Raw genomic sequence first — 18,808 nt, 5'->3', positions numbered from 1 at the left:
AAAATACGTCCCCCTGACATCTGTGTTGAACCTTGCCCCCCTCACCTTGAATAGAAAAGAATAAAAAATTGAGGGTTTGAAAATTACAAAGAACAAAGAGGGGAAAGTTGAAAGGAGTGTGCTCCATTGTATAATGCAATTTAGGAGATTAGCTAAAATCTCTTAATGCACATCATGCTCTTAACTGGTCAGCCTATGTAGAATATGACAGGTGATACACTTCAAGTATTTGCTAACCATTTTGGGCCTTACAAAGCCACAGAGCGTCTGAAGAATAGGCGTCACAGAGCCCACTTTCCCCTTCAGTGTGTCTCAAGTTATCCTGTAATTTACTGCATTTTACGCATTCTCATGAAACGCATGACACCACAACAAAAGAACGTCGTTCAAGAGCATTAACTGAGATCATCTGTTTTAATTCAGATTTCAGTTTCCAGGCGCTGCTTCCCAGCACTTACACAGTTAAATCCATTTTCTGCAGCCTCATGGCAGGCTGGTGTCGTGGAATCCAAATTTGGAGGATATAAAAGCAACTGAAAATTAGCATTGATTATAGAGACCCAGCATAATGAAACATTTAAAGCTTGAACTCCATCCGCAATATGTATTTTATGTAAAAGTATAGACACCAGGGACTGAATTACAAAAGAGTAACCTAAAATTAAGTATTCAGATAGTGTTCAGAGATGTTTATCACATTTCTTGATTAGGTTATGGTCTTGTAACTCACTCACAGGTATCCATTATTCTCGATGTAATTTCCTGTCAGACTAAAATGGACTACAAATAGATTGATGTTATTGTGCATTAAAGCACATTTCTGGAAAAGACAACAGGGATAGAATTACAACAAGCAAATGTCGCACAATGCATGAAGATCCTTAAGATTTCTAATATGGTGACCTGGCTGAAGCCTCTGCTACTTGTATAGACCCAATGAATGAAATCTAAAGTTATGATATGAATCCTTAATACTGCAAACCGGATCATTTTTAATAATCCCATTGTATGTGCAGAATAACTAAATGGAACAGGTTGCGTTCATAGGCACCTGGTACGAAGAAAATAAAATACTGTGTATTGCATAGATTAATCAGAATATTACAACGGAATACTCAGAAGGCAAGCTCTTTACGTGATTTCTAAAGGGGCAACATCTTACAGTGGTTCAATTAATAAAGGTAGAAAATCGTTAGGCCATACACGCCAGAAGGTTCCACCGTGTGCAGATATCGTTTCTCAGGATAGCAACTGCTCTCTCTGCTTCCGAAAGGGAGTGGGGGGGAAATAAATCACAGTGGCTCCTTCTTCTGGTCACTACTCAGTCACCCCTGCTGGGAAGTACAAGGGGGGACAGTGGGTGCCATCATAACTGGCATTAATACTCTCCATAGTCAAATAACCTGCTAATGCTCACTGTCTGGGTTCAGACATGACAAAATGGCCGCTATACCAAAATGCAAATGAAAGGCTTAAGATGTGATATTGCACTGAAATATGAGTGTGTCTTCAAGTCATATGGGGCAGAAAACTGGTAGAAAAACAAGTGGATGGTATCTAATTTCACTATATTTAGAAAAGGAAGTAAATCAGTTTTATTTCGTTTCAGTTAAATTCTGTCCTTTAAACTGTTCCAAGTCACTGAACTGTGAGAGTGTCTGTCTTTAATACTGTTAATAGGGAGCATTCTGCAATAACAGAACATCTTTCAAGTGCAAACTGTGAAGGCTAACGTGAACCATTTGAACAAAGTAATTTATTGGTAGCTCTCAGTGGCAGCTGTGAAATCCATTGGACTTTCTACCCAACTAAATACCAAAAAAAAACAGCCTGGACTCGGTCCCAGAATATGTCATGATAAACTGTAGAAAATTATAAATCTCTGCACAAGATTTAATTTGCAGCTACTTTCTCTGGTCCTATATTACATGTCATCATGCTCATTATTGGACTGAATACCTGGCATCGCTAACAAACCACAAATCTGGTTGCATTTAACTCTACGTCTTGGTTTAGTGCTTAATACCAAAGAGATTAATAGGAGGCCCAAGTTTCCTAATGCTGGGATGTATTAATGCATGAGTGGCAAAATGCGGCATATGACAACCAGGCATTTTGCAGTCTTAACTGTCCCTCTAAGAACCATTTAGCAAAGTATAGGCATTATACAGGTATGAGGAAATTTGACATACTTACATTGTAGTACGGACTTTTGCTATCAAAACAGAATGCAAATTAAAATATGGGAATATTTGGCGACTCGATGCCTATTCCCAAATGCCAACAACACCAGTCATTTGTGGTCATTGTACAAAAAGGCGCCTAACGTACTGCTGGAGAGGCGTGTCCATTCTCTCAGATTGGTCACCTTTTCTTCTGACTATACCTAGTACCAGCCATTCTCAGATCCACAACAAAAATACCGGCTTCAAGCTGAATATTTCAGGTCATCTTGGAATGGATTCATCGCCCAAAGCTAGAGTGTAAAATACAAGAGGAAGTTTGAAAACTCCTGATAGCTTCTTTACAAAAGAGAATTTCCCACCGCATAATAATATCAACAGTATCCTTTTGCTTAACACTGTTAATTGTTGTTTCACTTGGAAATTAATTATACACTTGGATATGACTGTGTTAACATTGCTTGTCAACCACTAACACAATGTTTAAAGAAAACACACTTAATTGAGAACTATACAACCCACAGCAGATATTTAAAATAATTAAAAATTGCACAAAGTGGATGCCTTACGTTTTACTGCCAGCAACGTGTTTCCATGACAACAAGCAACAGAGGTAACAAAATAGGGATTATTTTCGTCCAGCTGCATTTGCTTAGGTATCCCAGTGTCTTCCTCTTTCCTTCCCAGTCTTCCTCTGGCACCTTTCCCCCAGGTATACACTTCACCCTCTGTTCAGAGAAAAAGGAGATGTTTAAGACACCCTGCAGTAATGCACCCTCATTTTTGCTGCTTCATTCAGACAAACTAAGATGCTAGTTTCACAAAACAATCATGAGATTCTCAAATATGTTGAAATTCAAATATGTGAATCTTCCAAGAGTGATCCCTCTTGATAGCTCAGTGGCGAATCGTATTGCCTCGTGTGATACAATGCCATTTAGACCTCAAAGATCTCAAGTTCTATCTGTAGTCAATCTTAGTTGGGGCATCGGTTGGGTGCAGCAATTGGCTTCAGTGCTCCAGGCTGGGGTGATACTATCATTTGGAAATCCCACTTCTTATTAGCACCTAGTGACTTCTGCTGAAAAGTGCACTTGTGTGGACATCAAATACAGACAGAATTAAGACCAATCATTATGCCTTTGAAGGACATGGAGCTTGTTGACTTTCAGTGTCTATGATCACAAACAAAGAACAATCACTTGGACAAGGGGCGGCACAGTGGCACAGTACTTAGCATTTAGCTCCAGTTTCCACCCACAGTCCAAAGATGTGTGGGTTAGGTTGGTTGGCCATGCTAAATTGCCCCTTAGTGTGTCAGGGGGATAGGAGGGTTACGGCGATAGGACCTGGGTGGGACTGTTGTCGGTGCGGGCTCGATGGGCCAAATGGCCTCCTGCTGCACTGTAGATTCTATGATAAGATACCATTAGGCAGAGTGCCCATGGAACTGAATCCCCATTAAAAAGTGATGTTTTCAAGAGAGGGGGATAGGAAATTAGAAATAGGAGTGCAAGAGGGAGCGAGAAAGAGAAAAAGAAATAAATCTCATTCAGCAGCTTCTTTAAGCTAAAAGACATGGCATTCATTTAAAAAATAAACCCACCATTTAAACACAATACTGGAGACTAGGTGGTCCATGGCACATATGGATCGTACTTAAGGTCATTGAGAGCTTCAAGTTTTTAGGTGTCCAGATCACCAACAACCTGTCCTGGTCCCCTCATGCTGACACTATAGTTAAGAAAGCCCATCAACGCCTCTACTTTCTCAGAAGGCTAAGGAAATTTGGCATGTCTGCTACGACTCTCACCAACTTTTACAGATGCACCATAGAAAGCATTCTTTCTGGCTGGATCACAGCTTGGTATGGCTCCTGCTCTGCCCAAGACCGCAAGAAACTACAGAAGGTCATGAATGTAGCCCAATCCAACACGTAAACCAGCCTTCCATCCAGTGACTCCCGTCTACACTTCCCGCTGCCTCGGCAAAGCAGCCAGCATAATTAAGGACCCTACGCACCCCGGACATTCTCTCTTCCACTTCTTCCATCGGGAAAAAGATACAAAAGTCTGAGGTCATGTACTTTCACATCCTTTTAGTAGTATAGAAGCCCCAAGAACAGCTTCTTCCCTGCTGCTGTCAGACCTTTGAATAGACTTACCTTGCATTAAGTTGATCTTTCTCTACACCCTAGCTATGACTGTAACACTACATTCTGCACTCTCTCGTTTCCTTCTCTATGAACGGTATGTTTTGTCTGTATAGCGCGCAAGAAACAATACTTTTCACTGTGAGATAATACGTGACAATAATAAATCAAATCAAATCACATTTTTTAAAAAGTGGAAATGCAAACAATACTAAGGAGTATGGAATTAGTAGGTAGGTAACCAATTGAGTAAAACGCAGGAAGGAAAGAGGGAGTGGAATTAAGGACAGTTCCTGAGCGTAGTTGGAAGAAGGTCATAATGTCTCACTGACTGATCTGGGAGCAACCCCACTTATCTGTCAAAGAATCAATGATTTGGATAAAGGGCGAGTGGGAAAGGTGTCCAAATTTGCAGGTAACACTCCAAGTAGAAGGCTTAGTGCATAATTCTGAGGACCAAAGGTAGCTGCATGGGGATATTATTAAGATGATGAAATGGTCAATAAACTGGCAAACGGAATGCAATGTTAGTGAATGTAATGCGATACATGTTAACTTAAAAGTAAATAATAATTGTACTTTGAACGGGGGAGAACTGGATGATGTAGAAGTGCAGAGAGATTTGGAGGTTCAAGTTCATAAGGTACTGAAAGCATCTCAAGTGGATAGGCCATTAAAAACGCCATTAGGTGGCACGGTGGCACAGTGGTTAGCCTCACAACGCCAGGGACCCAGGTTCGATTCCTGGCTTGGGTCACTGTCTGTACAGAGTCTGCACGTTCTCCTCGTGTCTGTGTAGGTTTCCTCCAGGTTCTCAGGTTTCCTCCCACAAGTCCGAAAAACGTGTTGCTTCGGTGCATTGGCCATGCTAAATTCTCCCTCAGTGTACCCGAACAGGTGCCAGAGTGTGGCGACTAGGGGATTTTCACAGTAACTTCATTGCAGTGTTAATGTAAGCCTACTTGTGACACTAACGAATGAACTTAAATTTTTTAAAAAAGCTGATGGGATACTGAGTGTTACAGCAAGAGGGAGAGGATATAAAAGTCAAGAACTAATGTTGAATTTATATAAAATCTGAGGAAGACCACAGATTGAGGGCAGTATTGGGGCTTCTATACTACTAAAAGGATGTGAAAGTAATACAGCACAGATTGACTTGGATTCTGCTTTGCATGAAATATCATGAAAATGTTATTGAAATGGTGGAGCTATTTTTGAAGGATAGATGAAATTAAAGGGTGATTTCATAGAGATGGTCAAAATGATGAAAGCATGGGGCAGAGTGGAGAGAAATTGCCAAGCAAAGGCAAGAAGCACTCTCAATTTGACTCGACAGTTTGATCAAATTCCTCTTCATATTTGGGGTTTGTGAGGCCTTATGTGGGCAGCACGGTGGCACAGTGGTTAGCACTGCTGCCTCACAGAGTCAGGGACCCGGGTTCAATTCCAGCCTCGGGTCACTGTCTGTGTGGAGTTGCACATTCTCCCCGTGTCTGTGTGGGTTTCCTCCGGGTGCTCCAGTTTCCTCCCACAGTCCAAAGATGTGCAGGTTGGGTGGATTGGCCATGCTAAATTGCCCCTTAGTGTCAGGAGGACTCGCTAGGGTAAATGCATGGGGTTATAGGGATAGGGCCTCTGTGGGATTGTGGTCGGTGCAGATGCGATGGGCCGAATGGCCTCCTTCTGCACTGTAGGATTCTATGAAGAGAGAGATAAGACTAAATAATATTTAGAACAGAGAGCAGGAGGAGTTTTTTTATACAAGGGCTGAGAGGCTGTGGAATGCACTGAAGGGCAGTGTTAATCATAACATTTAACAGTAGGTTAGTTAGGTGGTTGAAGGAAAAAGGAGTAAAGGGATAAGGGAAGATTATTAAGATAATTATTCAAGTCAAGGATAAACTCGCCACCCAATGATTAGATGCACGGTGGCACTGCTGCCTCACAGCGCCAGGGAACCGGGTTTGATTCCTGGCTTGGGTCACTCTCTGTGCAGTCTGCACGTTCTCCCCATGTCTGTGTGGGTTTCCTCCGGGTGCTCCGGCTTCCTCCCACAGTCCAAAAGACGAGCCGGTTAGGTGCATTGGGCCATGCTAAATTCTCCCTTGGTGTACCCGAACAGGCGCTGGAGTGTGGCAACTAGGGATTTTCACAGTAACTTCATTGTGGTAAGAAGTCTCACAACGCCAGGTTAAAGTTCAACAGGTTTATTTGGTATCACGAGCTTTCAGAGCACTGCTCTTTCATCAGGTGAGTGCCGGAACACTCACCTGATGAGGGAGCAGTACTCTGAAAGCTCGTGATCCCAAATAAACCTGTTGGACTTTAACCTGGTGTTGTGAGATTTCTTACTGTGCCCACCCCAGTCCAACACCGGCACCTCCACATCATGGTTCATTGCAATGTTAATGTGAGCCTATCCGTGACACTAATAAACAAACTTAAACTTAGGCAAAATGGCATGTTTTGCTGTTGTAATTTTTTAATGCAAGCTCCCCAAAAATAGTATAGACAGGGAAAGACAGCTTGTTCCTCGCTTCAATCAACTTTGATGCCCTATTCAGCTTCAAATACATTGTTCCTGGCACAGACTCATTTTGGCCATTACTTCCAAAAACAAATCTAAAAGTAAGGTTTCTCACTCAGTTGAGAGCCGCATTGATTGCTGCTGCATACTATTAGTAATTTATATCGACACAGGAATATAAATTGCATACCTTGCGGAATGGAAATCTACTGATTTCTATTTTTCCACTCCAATTTATTCCCCTTAGCCTTTCTCTCCTGAAGCCAGTGACTTGTATCTGGCTCCGTTTGCACAGGCACTTGCAGCAACCCATTACCTCATCCAAATGTTGAGTCTTCAATTCTGATCCTGGATGACAAGGGCTAGATTTTTCACCTGACCTATAATCATTCCACCAGCTACCAGCTCCCTGAAGGCTTTGCACTCACCGAGGAGTGGCATTGATTGCTGCCGGATACCATTAGCAATTTATACTGCTCTTCCTGAACTTGAGACAGAAGTTTCTTAAGCAGCTACTCCACGAGATTTCCTACCTGTGGTAACTGGGGAATCTGTGTATGGATGGCTACTGCAATGTCACGAAAATGATAAAAATATGATATCCAACAAATTAATCATCACTTGTGTACATCATACCCGGAATCCAACATTGCTACGAATGGCGGGTGGACCATTAATTTATAGAACCAAAAAGCACATACTGATTTCAGAAAGACTGTCTGGGCTGTGGTTTTTATGAAAATTAAAGGTTTTCCCTCATTCAATAGGCAGCAGGCCAAGCTGCAACAGGCTTTCGAGACCTAATCCAGCTAACCGCCAATTCCCTTCACATCCTTTTGAGCAGACTCTCAGCTATAGAATTGGTGAAAAAAAATGCAATGAGCCCTGTGTTTAGCTGTAGAGCTAATCTCTGCTCCACTCCTCTCCAAGCAGATTCATACCCAGGCCAAAACCGCCAAATCATCCCAAGGTTAGAAGCTGTTCTGTGGTCAGGAACGTCTCTTTTCAAAAGGGGGCAATCTCAGCCCTAGCGTCAACAGGATTTCATGCGGTAACCATTGGGTCATGATCAGCAACCGGAAGCCTGCTGTGATTCCAGCTGAGAAAATCCAGTCCGGAACAAGGATGGCACGTGGCACAGTGGTTAGCACTGCTGCCTCACAGCGCTGGGGACCTGGGTTCAATTCCGGCCTTGGGTGACTCCTGTGTGGAGTTTGCAAGTTCTCCCCGTGCCTGTTCCTCCGGGTGTTCCGGTTTCCTCCCACAGTCCAAAGATGCCTGGCCACTGTAAATTTCCCCTTAGCGTCCTAAAATGTGTAGGTTAGAGCAATTAGCAGGGTAGATGCATGAGTTTACAGGAATAGGGCAGGGGGGTGGACCTGGTTAAGATGATGAGTTGTTGCAGACTCGATGGGCCAAATGGCCTCCTTCTGTCGGGATTCTATGAAGACAAGTACTGAATCCTGAAGCTTTTCTGGTCTGCAATACTCAATAGCAGATCCTGTAGGACATTTACTTTTTGAGCCATTAGGATACTATCTGTGCTTTTTTTGTTTAAAAAATTCCCAATTTAGAAAAATCTCTCGTCCTGACATTTTTTGCATTCCTGTGTGTTTCTGTCAGCATTAACAAGCAGTATGGAAATGATTAGCGACAGGAGGTTGTTAACAACCTCTCTCCATAGCTTATATAAACACACTGGAAAAACCCATCTTTCCTGGACATGAAATAATAAAAATTAGTCCCAAGAATAAAGTATTAAAGCAATTTTCAGCTTCTTAAGCAGAGACGGTTTGATTACTCTACTTTTAACGAGAGTGTGGAGCAGTAAAACACAGCAAATTTTAATCTTTTTTTCCTGCACTGGGTCCGAGAATCATAGAATCCCTACAGTACAGAAGGCGGCCATTCGGCCCATTGGGTCTGCACCAACTCTCCAAAGAGCATCATACCCACAACCCATTTCCACACCACCCCCATCCTATGCCCGTAACCCTGCGCATTTTCCACGGCCAGTCTACCTAACCTGCACATCTTTGGGCTGTGGGAGGAAACTGGAGCACCCGGAGGAAACCCACGTAGGCACGAATAGAACGTGCAAACTCCACACAGTCACCCAAGGCTGGAATCGATCCAAGGCCCCTGGTGCTGTGAGGCAGCAGTGCTAACCACTGTGCTACCGTGCCGGGTCCTGTAGTGATTCTGATCACTCAAAGGCTACTTCCAAATATTTAAGCAAATGGATTTATCAAGAATACTATGATTTTTAAAAGCTGCCATTTGGTGCGGAATTTTACAGCTCCTGCCTCTCGCGGGATTTTCCGATCTCACTGAAGTCAAAGGACCTCTGAATGGCTCGTTGCATTTCATGGTCCTGTGTACGCCGTGATGGAGCTGTAAAATTCAGCCCTTAGTGTCCATTAACAATACAGTAGATTAGTCCTAGCGAATGATTTCATTGCTCATAGCAGTAAACATGAATTTTATCAACATGATTGGATTCGCAATTTGGCATCCAGTAGAGTTTTTATAAAATGCTAATTGCCGATTCAATCGCGACATACCTGCTCCAATCGCGACTGTGAAAGCATCGCCACAAGCTACCATGGTAACCTTCACCCCACACAGGTCAGAGACCAAGTATGGCAATCGGTTATTGTGACGCGTGTTGGTGCCCAGCTGTCCATGTTGGTTACTGCCAAACGTATAGCATTCTCCAGTTTCTGAAATGAACAAAGAGACAGTCATCTTCTCTCAGATTTCTTAGACAAATAATAAGACTATAGTTAAGAAATCCCACCAACGCCTCTACTTTCTCAGAAGACTAAGGAAATTTGGCATGTCCGCTACGACTCGCACCAACCTTTACAGATGCACCATACAAAGCATTCTTACTGGTTGTATTACAGCTCAGCATGGCTCCTGCTCTGCCCAAGACCGCAAGGAACTACAAAAGGTCATGAATGTAGCCCAATCCATCACGTAAACCAGTCTCCCATCCATTGACTCTGTCTACACTTCCCGCTGCCTCGGCAAAGCAGCCAGCATAATTAAGGACCCCACGCACCCCGGACATTCTTTCTTCCACCTTCTTCAGTCAGGAAAAAGATACAAAAGTCTGAGATCACGTACCAACCGACTCAAGAACAACTTCTTCCCTGCTGCCATCAGACTTTTGAATGGACCTCCCTTGCATTAAGTTGATCCTTCTCTACACCCTAGCTATGACTGTAACACTACATTCTGCACTCTCTCATTTCCTTCTCTATGATCGGTATGCTTTGTCTGTATAGCACGCAAGAAACAATACTTTTCACTGTATACTAATGCATGTGACAATAATAAATCAAATCAAATCAAGTTGGGCAGCCTGGTAACAGAGAAGTGACTTTGAATAGATGTTTTGGCACTAGGTTGGCAACTACCCATCAGGTCAAGTGGGGGGGGCAGGGAATATGAAGGGAAAAGTTGGCACCAGTTGGGTTAAGGCAATTCATGCCAGAGTGGAAATTGGGAAGAGTCAATGTACATTGCATTTGCACACCTCTTTGCAACGAGCTCAATAGCAGCGTTGGGGCAGATCTGGCTTCCTAGTTGGGGAATGGTTTGTGCCCTGGGGAGTTTTGGGGAGACATCAAAATAAGAACTTGCATACATATAGTACCTTTAATATTGAAAAACATCACAAGGTGCTCCACAGAAATATAATCAAACAAAATCACATATCCGGTCAAACAGAATGCAATTGTAATTTGGAACTTTTACAAGGAACTTTCACAGCTGGAATGTATTCATCAGTTTCACGCTGCAGCTGAGAAACTCGTGGCATTTTAGGATTGTTTGGCATTTGTCATTCAGTTCGACAAGTGAGGTATGACATCTAGGTATATTACTAGTGAATCTTTTGTGTTGCTGCTTATTGTTAGCCAGACCTAGAACTCTTTTATAAGTACAGACGGTACACAATTTAATCTACAAGATAAAATGCTGCAGTGCAAATGTGCACCTTTTTATGGATATAAATTAACCATGGTTCAGTGATAGTATGCCTGCATATTGAGTCAGAAGGTGGTTGGTTCTAGTCCCACTCCGCAGACTTAAACACAAGATCTGGGCTGACCCCTCAGTGCAGCAGAGGGAGTGCTGCACCTTCAGAGATACCGTATTTTGGATGAGCCTTTAAACCCAGGGTCCTGTTTTTTCGGATGAAAGTAAATTATCCCGTGACATTATTTCAAAAAGGAGCAGGGCAGTTCATCCAAGTCCTGGCCAACATTTATTCCTTAATCAACATCTCTAAAATAGTCATGATCACATTGCTGTTTGTGGGAGCTTACTGCGTACAAAGAACATTTTTCACATGACAATGTTAACCGCTTAAAAGTACTTCATTGGTTGAAACACCTTTGGAATATAGAATCCTTACAATGCAAAAGGAGGCCATTCGGCCCATCGAGTCTTATTTTGGAGTGAGAGGGTGGTGGAGGGAGTGAAGGCCGTGTTATCCAAACAGAATTTTGACTCATGTAGACTTTCTTTCACCAGCCTGGTATGAAGGCTTCAAAAGAAAGTGGCAATTCACTTCTGCTACAGCATTCAAGCAAAATGCTGCAGAGATATTGGAAATCTGAAATAAAATCAGAAAATGCTGGAAACACTCAGCAGGTCAGGCAGCATCGGTGAAAAGGGGGACAAGAGTTAATGTTTCAGGCATGTGGTGCGTGACCTTTCATCAGGATGGGGGAAAGTCTCGGTTTCAATCTAGTGAAAGGAGGGAGGTTGGGAAGGACAGAAGAGTTGTGATTAGGATGGAGGGCAGGGGTGATTAAATGATCAGTTGTGGTGCAAGGCTAAAGGGTGTGGTAATGAGATAAGTAAAGAAACAAAGGTAGGGCCTAGAGGAGGTGTGATTGGTGGGCATCCTGAATAGCTGCTCTCTAAAAGGACAGTGAGGAAAAGTAAGAGAGAATTGAGAGTTTAGCAAAAAAAGGCAAAGAAACACAAAATGGGGGCAGAGATTATGATCTACAATTGCTGAACTCCATGTTGAATACGGAAGGTTATAAAGTGCCTAGACCATAGAACCATAGAATCCCTACAGTGCAGAAGAGGCCGTTTGGCCAACTGAGTTTGCATTGACTCTCCAAAGGAACATCCCTCTGCCCTATCCACATAACACCGCACACTTACCAAAGCTAATCCACCTATCCTAAATATCTTTGGACATTAAGGGGCAGTTTAGCATGACCAATTCACCTAATCTGCACACCTTCGGAGTGTGGGAGGAAACCGGAGCACCCGGAGGAAACCCACGCAGACACGAGAACATGCAAACTCCACACAGTCACCCGAGGCCGGAATCCAACCTGGGGTCCCTGGCATTGTGAGGCAGTAGTGCTAACCACTGTGCCACAGTGCTACCCACATGCTATAATTCAAAATCTTGCTTTTTTACTCAATTGTTTTGCATCCTGGAAATCAATACCTAGATTCTGTTCAGGTTAAATTGGCTCAATTTCCTTTTTAGCAACATAACCTAATTGCTAAGTAGACAGATGTGGAGATGCCGACATTGGACTGGGGTAGGCACAGTAAGAAGTCTCACAACACCAGGTTAAAGTCCAACAGGTTTATTTGGTAGCACAAGCTTTCAGAGCGCTGCTCCTTCACCTGATGAAGGAGCAGCGCTCCGAAAGCTTGTGCTACCAAATAAAACTGTTGGACTTTAACCTGGGGTTGTGAGACTTCTTACTGTAAGTAGGCAGAAGAAGAGCTGAATGAGAATTTAATTTTGTTTGATCAAATTATGCTGTTACTGGATGGCACTCATCTATTTGTGTGGGTGAGAAACTGACACAAGCTGAGATTAGCGAAGCAATATTTATTGTCCATCCTTAGTTGCGCAGCCAAATCCTTCCTGAAGGACATTAATAAACTAGCTGAGCTTTTATGACAGTTTGGCTGCTTTCATACTGATGCCTGCTTACAAACTGAATTCAGTTCTAACAACTAGGTGGAACGTAAACTTATGTTCTCCAGATGAATGGTGCAGTACCAGAGTTGCTCGGGCACTGTGCTCTAAAGCCACGGATGCTGCCTGACATGCTGAGTATTTTCAACACTTTCTGTTCATATTTCCAATTTCCAGTATTTTGCCGTTAAACTTTGAGGTCACTGGCCCTTTCTTTGCTAAGACTGTTTTGCGACTTACATACCGAGCTTTCTGGCGGTCTATGGCAGTCGATTATTTTCAGAGTGTATTCTTCATCACTGTGTATTCGAGTTAATGATCTTCATCAGCTCTATCTCTCTAGAACTAGACTTGCTAGGATGTAGTCTAGACTGGATCCTGCCCATGGAAGATGTCAATTGGCTCCTGCAGCACGGTTTCATATGTCTTGCTATGTCAAAGGCTGGCTACTTTCTGGTCCTCTGTGTTTCTAACTTTTTCATACATGTATGGCAAATCTATTGATATTAACACTTTTATTGGTGTTTTGGGGTAATCCCTGACAATGTAGTTGATGACAGATCATCACCAGTCAGATGCTTCGGCCTTTGCCTCATTGCTTGCACGTCGTTTTATAACTTATTCGATTGAAATTCCACAACTCCACCCTCCCACTTGTTAGGAATGGGTTAACAGACCTTCCTTTCTGCTTGTATCACAGCTTGGTATGGCTCCTGCCCTGCCCAAGACCGCAAGGAACTACAAAAGGTCATGAATGTAGCCCAATCCATCACGCAAACCAGCCTCCCATCCATTGACTCTGTCTACACTTCCCGCTGCCTCAGCAAAGCAGTCAGCACAATTAAGGACCCCACGCACCTCGGACATTCTCTCTTCCACCTACTTATAAAAGTCTGAGGTCACGTACCAACCGACTCAAGAACAGCTCCTTCCCTGCTGCTATCAGACTTTTGAATGGACTTACTTTGCATTAAGTTCATCATTCTCTACACCCTAGCTATGACTGTAACACTACATTCTGCACACTCATTTCCTTCTCTATGAACGGTATGTTTGTCTGTATAGCACGTGAGAAACAATACTTTTCACTATATGTTAATAAATGTGTCAATAATAAATCAAATCAAAAAAATCTAATTTGATGTCAATTAGTCAATAGAAGTCACTGATATATAAAGGGGCGACAGGTGGCACTGGGTGTTGGTGGAGAATTGTTTGTAAAGTTGGGTCAAAGAAATAAAGGTAGTTTATGAAGAAGCAGAATTTGTGTCCCCTTTACTGAACTGCAACTGCGAGTCTCAAACACCACTTGCAATGAGTCAAGGAGATGACGAGGTTGAAAAGATTAAATGTACCTTACACAGATCAATTAAAAAATTTGATCGAGTCTGGCAACCTGTTAATCGTTATTTTAACAACCTTTCTTTTTCCTCTCCAAGTTGTATAATTCTGTCTTATTCCTCTTCTTTACTCTCCCGTACCTTTTTTTCATCCTCTTTATTTCTAGCTTTTTTTCTTTGCCTGTATTTTACAATGTACCTTTTTGTAAAAAGTAGTAAATAAAGTTTGAAATAAAAAATTGTTTTGTGTCCGCAACAAAGTGTGACATCTGGGGCGGCACGGTGGCACAGTGATTAGCACTGCTGCCTCACAGCCGGTTCAATTCCCGGTTTGGGTCACTGTCTGTGTGCAGTCTGCATGTTCTCCCTGTGTCTGCGTGGGTTTCCTCTGGGTGCTCCGGTTTCCTCCCACAGTTCAAAGATGTGCTGGTTAGGTGGATTGGTCATGCTAAATTGCCCCTTAGTGTACCCGAAAAGGCGCTGGAGTGTGGTGTCTAAGGGATTTTCACAGATTTCCATTGCAGTGTGAATGTAAGCCTACTTGTGACTAATAGATAAACTTTATTTTAAACATATCAAACAACGGTGATGCTAAATCAGGGGAATATTATATTGTGTAAAATACAATGCCTCATTATACTGCTAAAGTATAGCTGTGTTGGTATTTTGAGGCTACCAAATTAATTAATATTAAGTAAACATGGAGCTGTACTCATTCAAAGGTTAATTGTTGGAGATTAGAACACTGGCTTTGATTGTGAGCATATCAATTAAGACCCCACAGTCATTGCAGGTCTGGTATCTGTGCAAGCAAAGAGGCATTTTGTACATTTACAGATTTGTTTTTGAAGTGTGACAGCAGATTTTGGCATTAGACATTGCGTGTCCTCAGAGGTGTGATGGACAGGAGTGAGCAATTAAACCAAGTGTTTATATTATGGATTAAAGACAAAATCTTGACGAGTAATTAGGTATTTTCATTACATGTCAGAGGCACAGCGACATGTTATGGCCACAGAAAAGCTTCAGCATGAGCAGATTTCTCAAGAAACTGACTCCAAGAGCTTAGAAAGACTTGTGACCGGATAGGAGGCAAACCAGAGTTTTCCTTAAATACCTGTTGTGGCTCAGTAACTAATGTTTAACTCCACATTTAACTTGCAGTTTAAAAAAACTCTCAGTTCCTCGCAACAATGAACAAGTTACAGGCAGCAGCAATGATCAAATGTTACAGAGAAGTATGTAAAGTTTCTCTGTTAATAGTCCATTGTAAAGGACAACTTTCAAATCAGAATCTTTCGACGGGTTTTTTCTGAACCTTTTTCCTCAGCTCCTGAAATTTAGTCTTCCATAGCACAGTCATGTTCTTGCACCCCTTCCCTTCAATGACTTTCTTTGCCTGGATGTGGAGATGCCAGCATTGGACTGGGATAAGCACAGTAAGAAGTCTCATAACACCAGGTTAAAGTCCAACAGGTTTATTTGGTAGCAAATGCCACTAGCTTACGGAGAGCTGCTCCTTGTCTCCACCAGGTATTGTTCTGCAAGTGGAAGGAGCCCTGAAATACCTCACTACATAACCATTCTTCAATCAAGGTACTGACTGCCAGTGGACTGTTTTACCTTATAACGCATCACTGCCAAGTTTTAAATGTCACTGAAGTCCACATACATATACTTTCCAGTGGGGGTTGGTTTAGCTCAGTTGGCTGGAGAAGCTGGTTAGTGATGCAGAGTGACGCCAACAGCGTGGGTTCAATTCCTGTACCGGCTGAGGTTAGCCATGAGGGCCTTCTCAACCTTGCCCCTTGCCAGAGATGTGGTGATCCCCAGGTTAAATCAGCACCAGTCAGCCCTCCCCCTCAAAGGAGAGAGAGCAGCCTATGGTCATCTGGGAGTACGGTGATTTTACCTTTACTTTCCAGTAAAGAGCACACTGAATGACATGAAGGACTGGGTGCCACAGCTGATTTTACACCCAAGCACAAGGGCAATGAAGCCAATTGCAATCCTGAAGTGATTTCCTCTGAGGTTAATGCTCTTCTGTTTTTAATAGGAGAACTAACATGGTTACTACATGGTTCAGCTAATTGGAAGAGCACTTAATAGTGCCCAAAACCGAGTGTGTTATTGATTTTTGCTACAGAAGAGGATGCCCTGAGAACAGCTGTGCAGTACATAATCTGCTTGTTGGTGGCTTCAAGTATGTAATTTTACTGGGATTTAAAACTTAACTACAGTAGTGCAAAGCAATTTTCCGAACTGCTATTTCACATTATTTGTAGTGCCTTATTTTTAACAACCTCTTTAAATCTGAACCTACAACCATGTATAAATGTTCATCCATAGAATCCTACAGTGCAGGAGGCCATTTGGCCCATCAAATCTGTACTGACTCACTGAAAGAGCAAGCAACCCAGGCCCATACACCGTCCTATCACCCGTGCATTTACTATGGCCAATCCATCTAACCAACACATCATTGAAAACTATGGTGCAATTTAGCACGCTCAAGCCACCTAAACCTGCACATCTTTGGAGTGTGGGAGGAAACCAGAGCACCTGGATGAAACCCATGCAGACACGAGGAGAATGTGCAAAGGCCACACAGACAGTCACCCGAGGCCGGAATCGAACCCGGGTCCCTGGTACTGAGAGGCAGCAGTGCTAACCACTGTGCCATATTGCCGCATATCTTCGCAATGCACTTTTAATACATATTAGCACAGTGCAATTTTAATGCAAACAGTATTAACACAGCACAGCTTTACCATTCTGCTTTCTGTTCAGAATCTCAAATTTGTTATTGTAGGAAGCAGCCACTCGGCCCATCAAGTCTGTACCAGCTCTCTGAATGAGCAATTCCCTCAGTGCCATTCTCCCATCTTCTCTCTGTACCCCTCATGCTTCCTTTTCAGATAACACAGTGAGGTGGCACAGTGGTTAGCACTGACCCCTCACAGTGCCGGAGACAAGAGTTCAATTCCCAGCTTTGGCCACTGTCTGTGTGGAGTTTGTACATTCTCCCCATGTCTGTGTGAGTTTCCTCCGGGTGCTCCAGTTTCCTCCCACAGTCCAAAGATATGCTGGTTGTCTTTGCTGGACTAGCCATATAAATACTGTGGCTACAGGAGCAGGTCAGAAGATAGGAATCCTGCACAGGGACTGCATCTCCTAATTCCTTCTCTCCCCTCCCCCCCCCCGCTGCCCCCACCCCCCAAAGCCTGGTCGCCTGGTCGCCATGTGCAAGGTACAAGTCAGGAATGTGATGGAACACTCTCCATTTGCCTGGATGAGTGCAGCTCCAACAACACTCAAGAAGCTCAACACCATCCAGAACAAAGCCGCCCACTTGTTTGGAACCCCTTCGACAAACAGTCGTTCCCTCTACCACCGATGAACGTGTGGCAACAGTGTGTAGCATCTACAAGATGCATTGCAGAAGCTCACCAAGGTAGTTCAAGGATTCTATGGATGAACATTTGTACATGGTTGTAGGTTCAGATTTAAAGAGGTTGTTAAAAATAAGGCACCACAAATAATGTGAAATAGCAGTTCAGAAAATTGTTTTGCACTACTGTAGTTACGTTTTAAGTCCCAGTAAACGACATACTTGAAGTCACCAAGCAGATTATGGTGGATTGGCCATGCTAAATTCTCCCTCTCAGTGTATCCGAACAGGCGCCGGAGTGTAGCTACTAGGGGATTTTCACAGTAACTTCATTGCAGTGTGAATGTAAGCCTACTTGTGACTAATAAATAAACTTTAAAGTAAACTTTACTTTTTAATTCCCTTTTGAATGCTTTGATTGAACCTGCCTGCATCACACTCTTAGGCACTGCATCAAAAGCAGGATGTTTCACAAGTTCTGTTTCATCGAACTTCTCCGTATTTTGCATATTATGAATCTGACTTAGAATTACTATTCTGCACTCTTGTCTCAAGGAAGATGCTGAGCTTTATCACATACAGTGGCTCATGTGCAAAATAGACTACTTCTGAAGAATGGTGAAAGCAGAGAATGTTATCAAGTTCTAGCAAGTGATGGATGTTTTTTTTTGTGGAAAGGGCTACTGAAGATAAAGTACGCCATTATGCAATTTCTGAATTTTGAGAATGGAAGTGATGGAAATGGCCTTTATCAGTCCTGCACAGTCCTCTGTCCTGAGGATATTGAGACATGGAGTGGGTGGTCAGAAGAGGAAAAGGGAAAGGAGGACATGCTACATAACCATACCTAGTGATGAATAATGGATAACTATTGGTGTTCGGTAGCTTATTTGATTATATTAAATGGAACCAGAGGGAGCGAGTACCCCAAGTATTTAGCCCCAGTCTGACGTTAGCATGACTAATTGTTGTGTAGACAATGAACTAAGTGGTATTATCCAAAATAGGGGAATATAAATGGATGAGAGTTCTTTCTAATCTATTTTTATACGTGAGTAAAATTCTAACAGTGATAATGTCTGTCACATTAGAAACTGCAGCATTACGTAATTACAACTAGTGTGTGAATAATTACATATATATTCTATATTGTGTCTTTAACATAGCAAAACATCCCACAATACTGCACTGGAATCAAAATACAGGTGTCGAGCTACTTTTTCTTTTTAAATTAATTTACG

The 18,808-nt window shown here is 42.7% G+C and overlaps 1 protein-coding gene across 1 annotated transcript in view; it reads right to left on the bottom strand.

Moving 5' to 3' along the window:
• Positions 1 to 397: 397 nt before the first annotated feature.
• Positions 398 to 18,808, bottom strand: part of nek8 (NIMA-related kinase 8) — a 71,481-nt gene continuing 53,070 nt past the window's right edge. Inside the window, exons 13-15 of the mRNA XM_078224830.1 lie at positions 9,430 to 9,588; positions 2,753 to 2,911; positions 398 to 2,476 (exon numbers count right to left, since the gene is read on the bottom strand). Coding sequence (XP_078080956.1) covers positions 2,448 to 2,476; positions 2,753 to 2,911; positions 9,430 to 9,588 — 347 coding nt within the window. The 3' untranslated portion in view covers positions 398 to 2,447. The remainder of the gene's footprint in view (positions 2,477 to 2,752; positions 2,912 to 9,429; positions 9,589 to 18,808) is intronic.

This window comes from Mustelus asterias, chromosome 12 (genome assembly GCF_964213995.1).
Source record: "Mustelus asterias chromosome 12, sMusAst1.hap1.1, whole genome shotgun sequence".
Lineage (NCBI taxonomy): Eukaryota > Metazoa > Chordata > Chondrichthyes > Carcharhiniformes > Triakidae > Mustelus > Mustelus asterias.
This window is presented reverse-complemented; position numbering and strand designations above follow the sequence as displayed.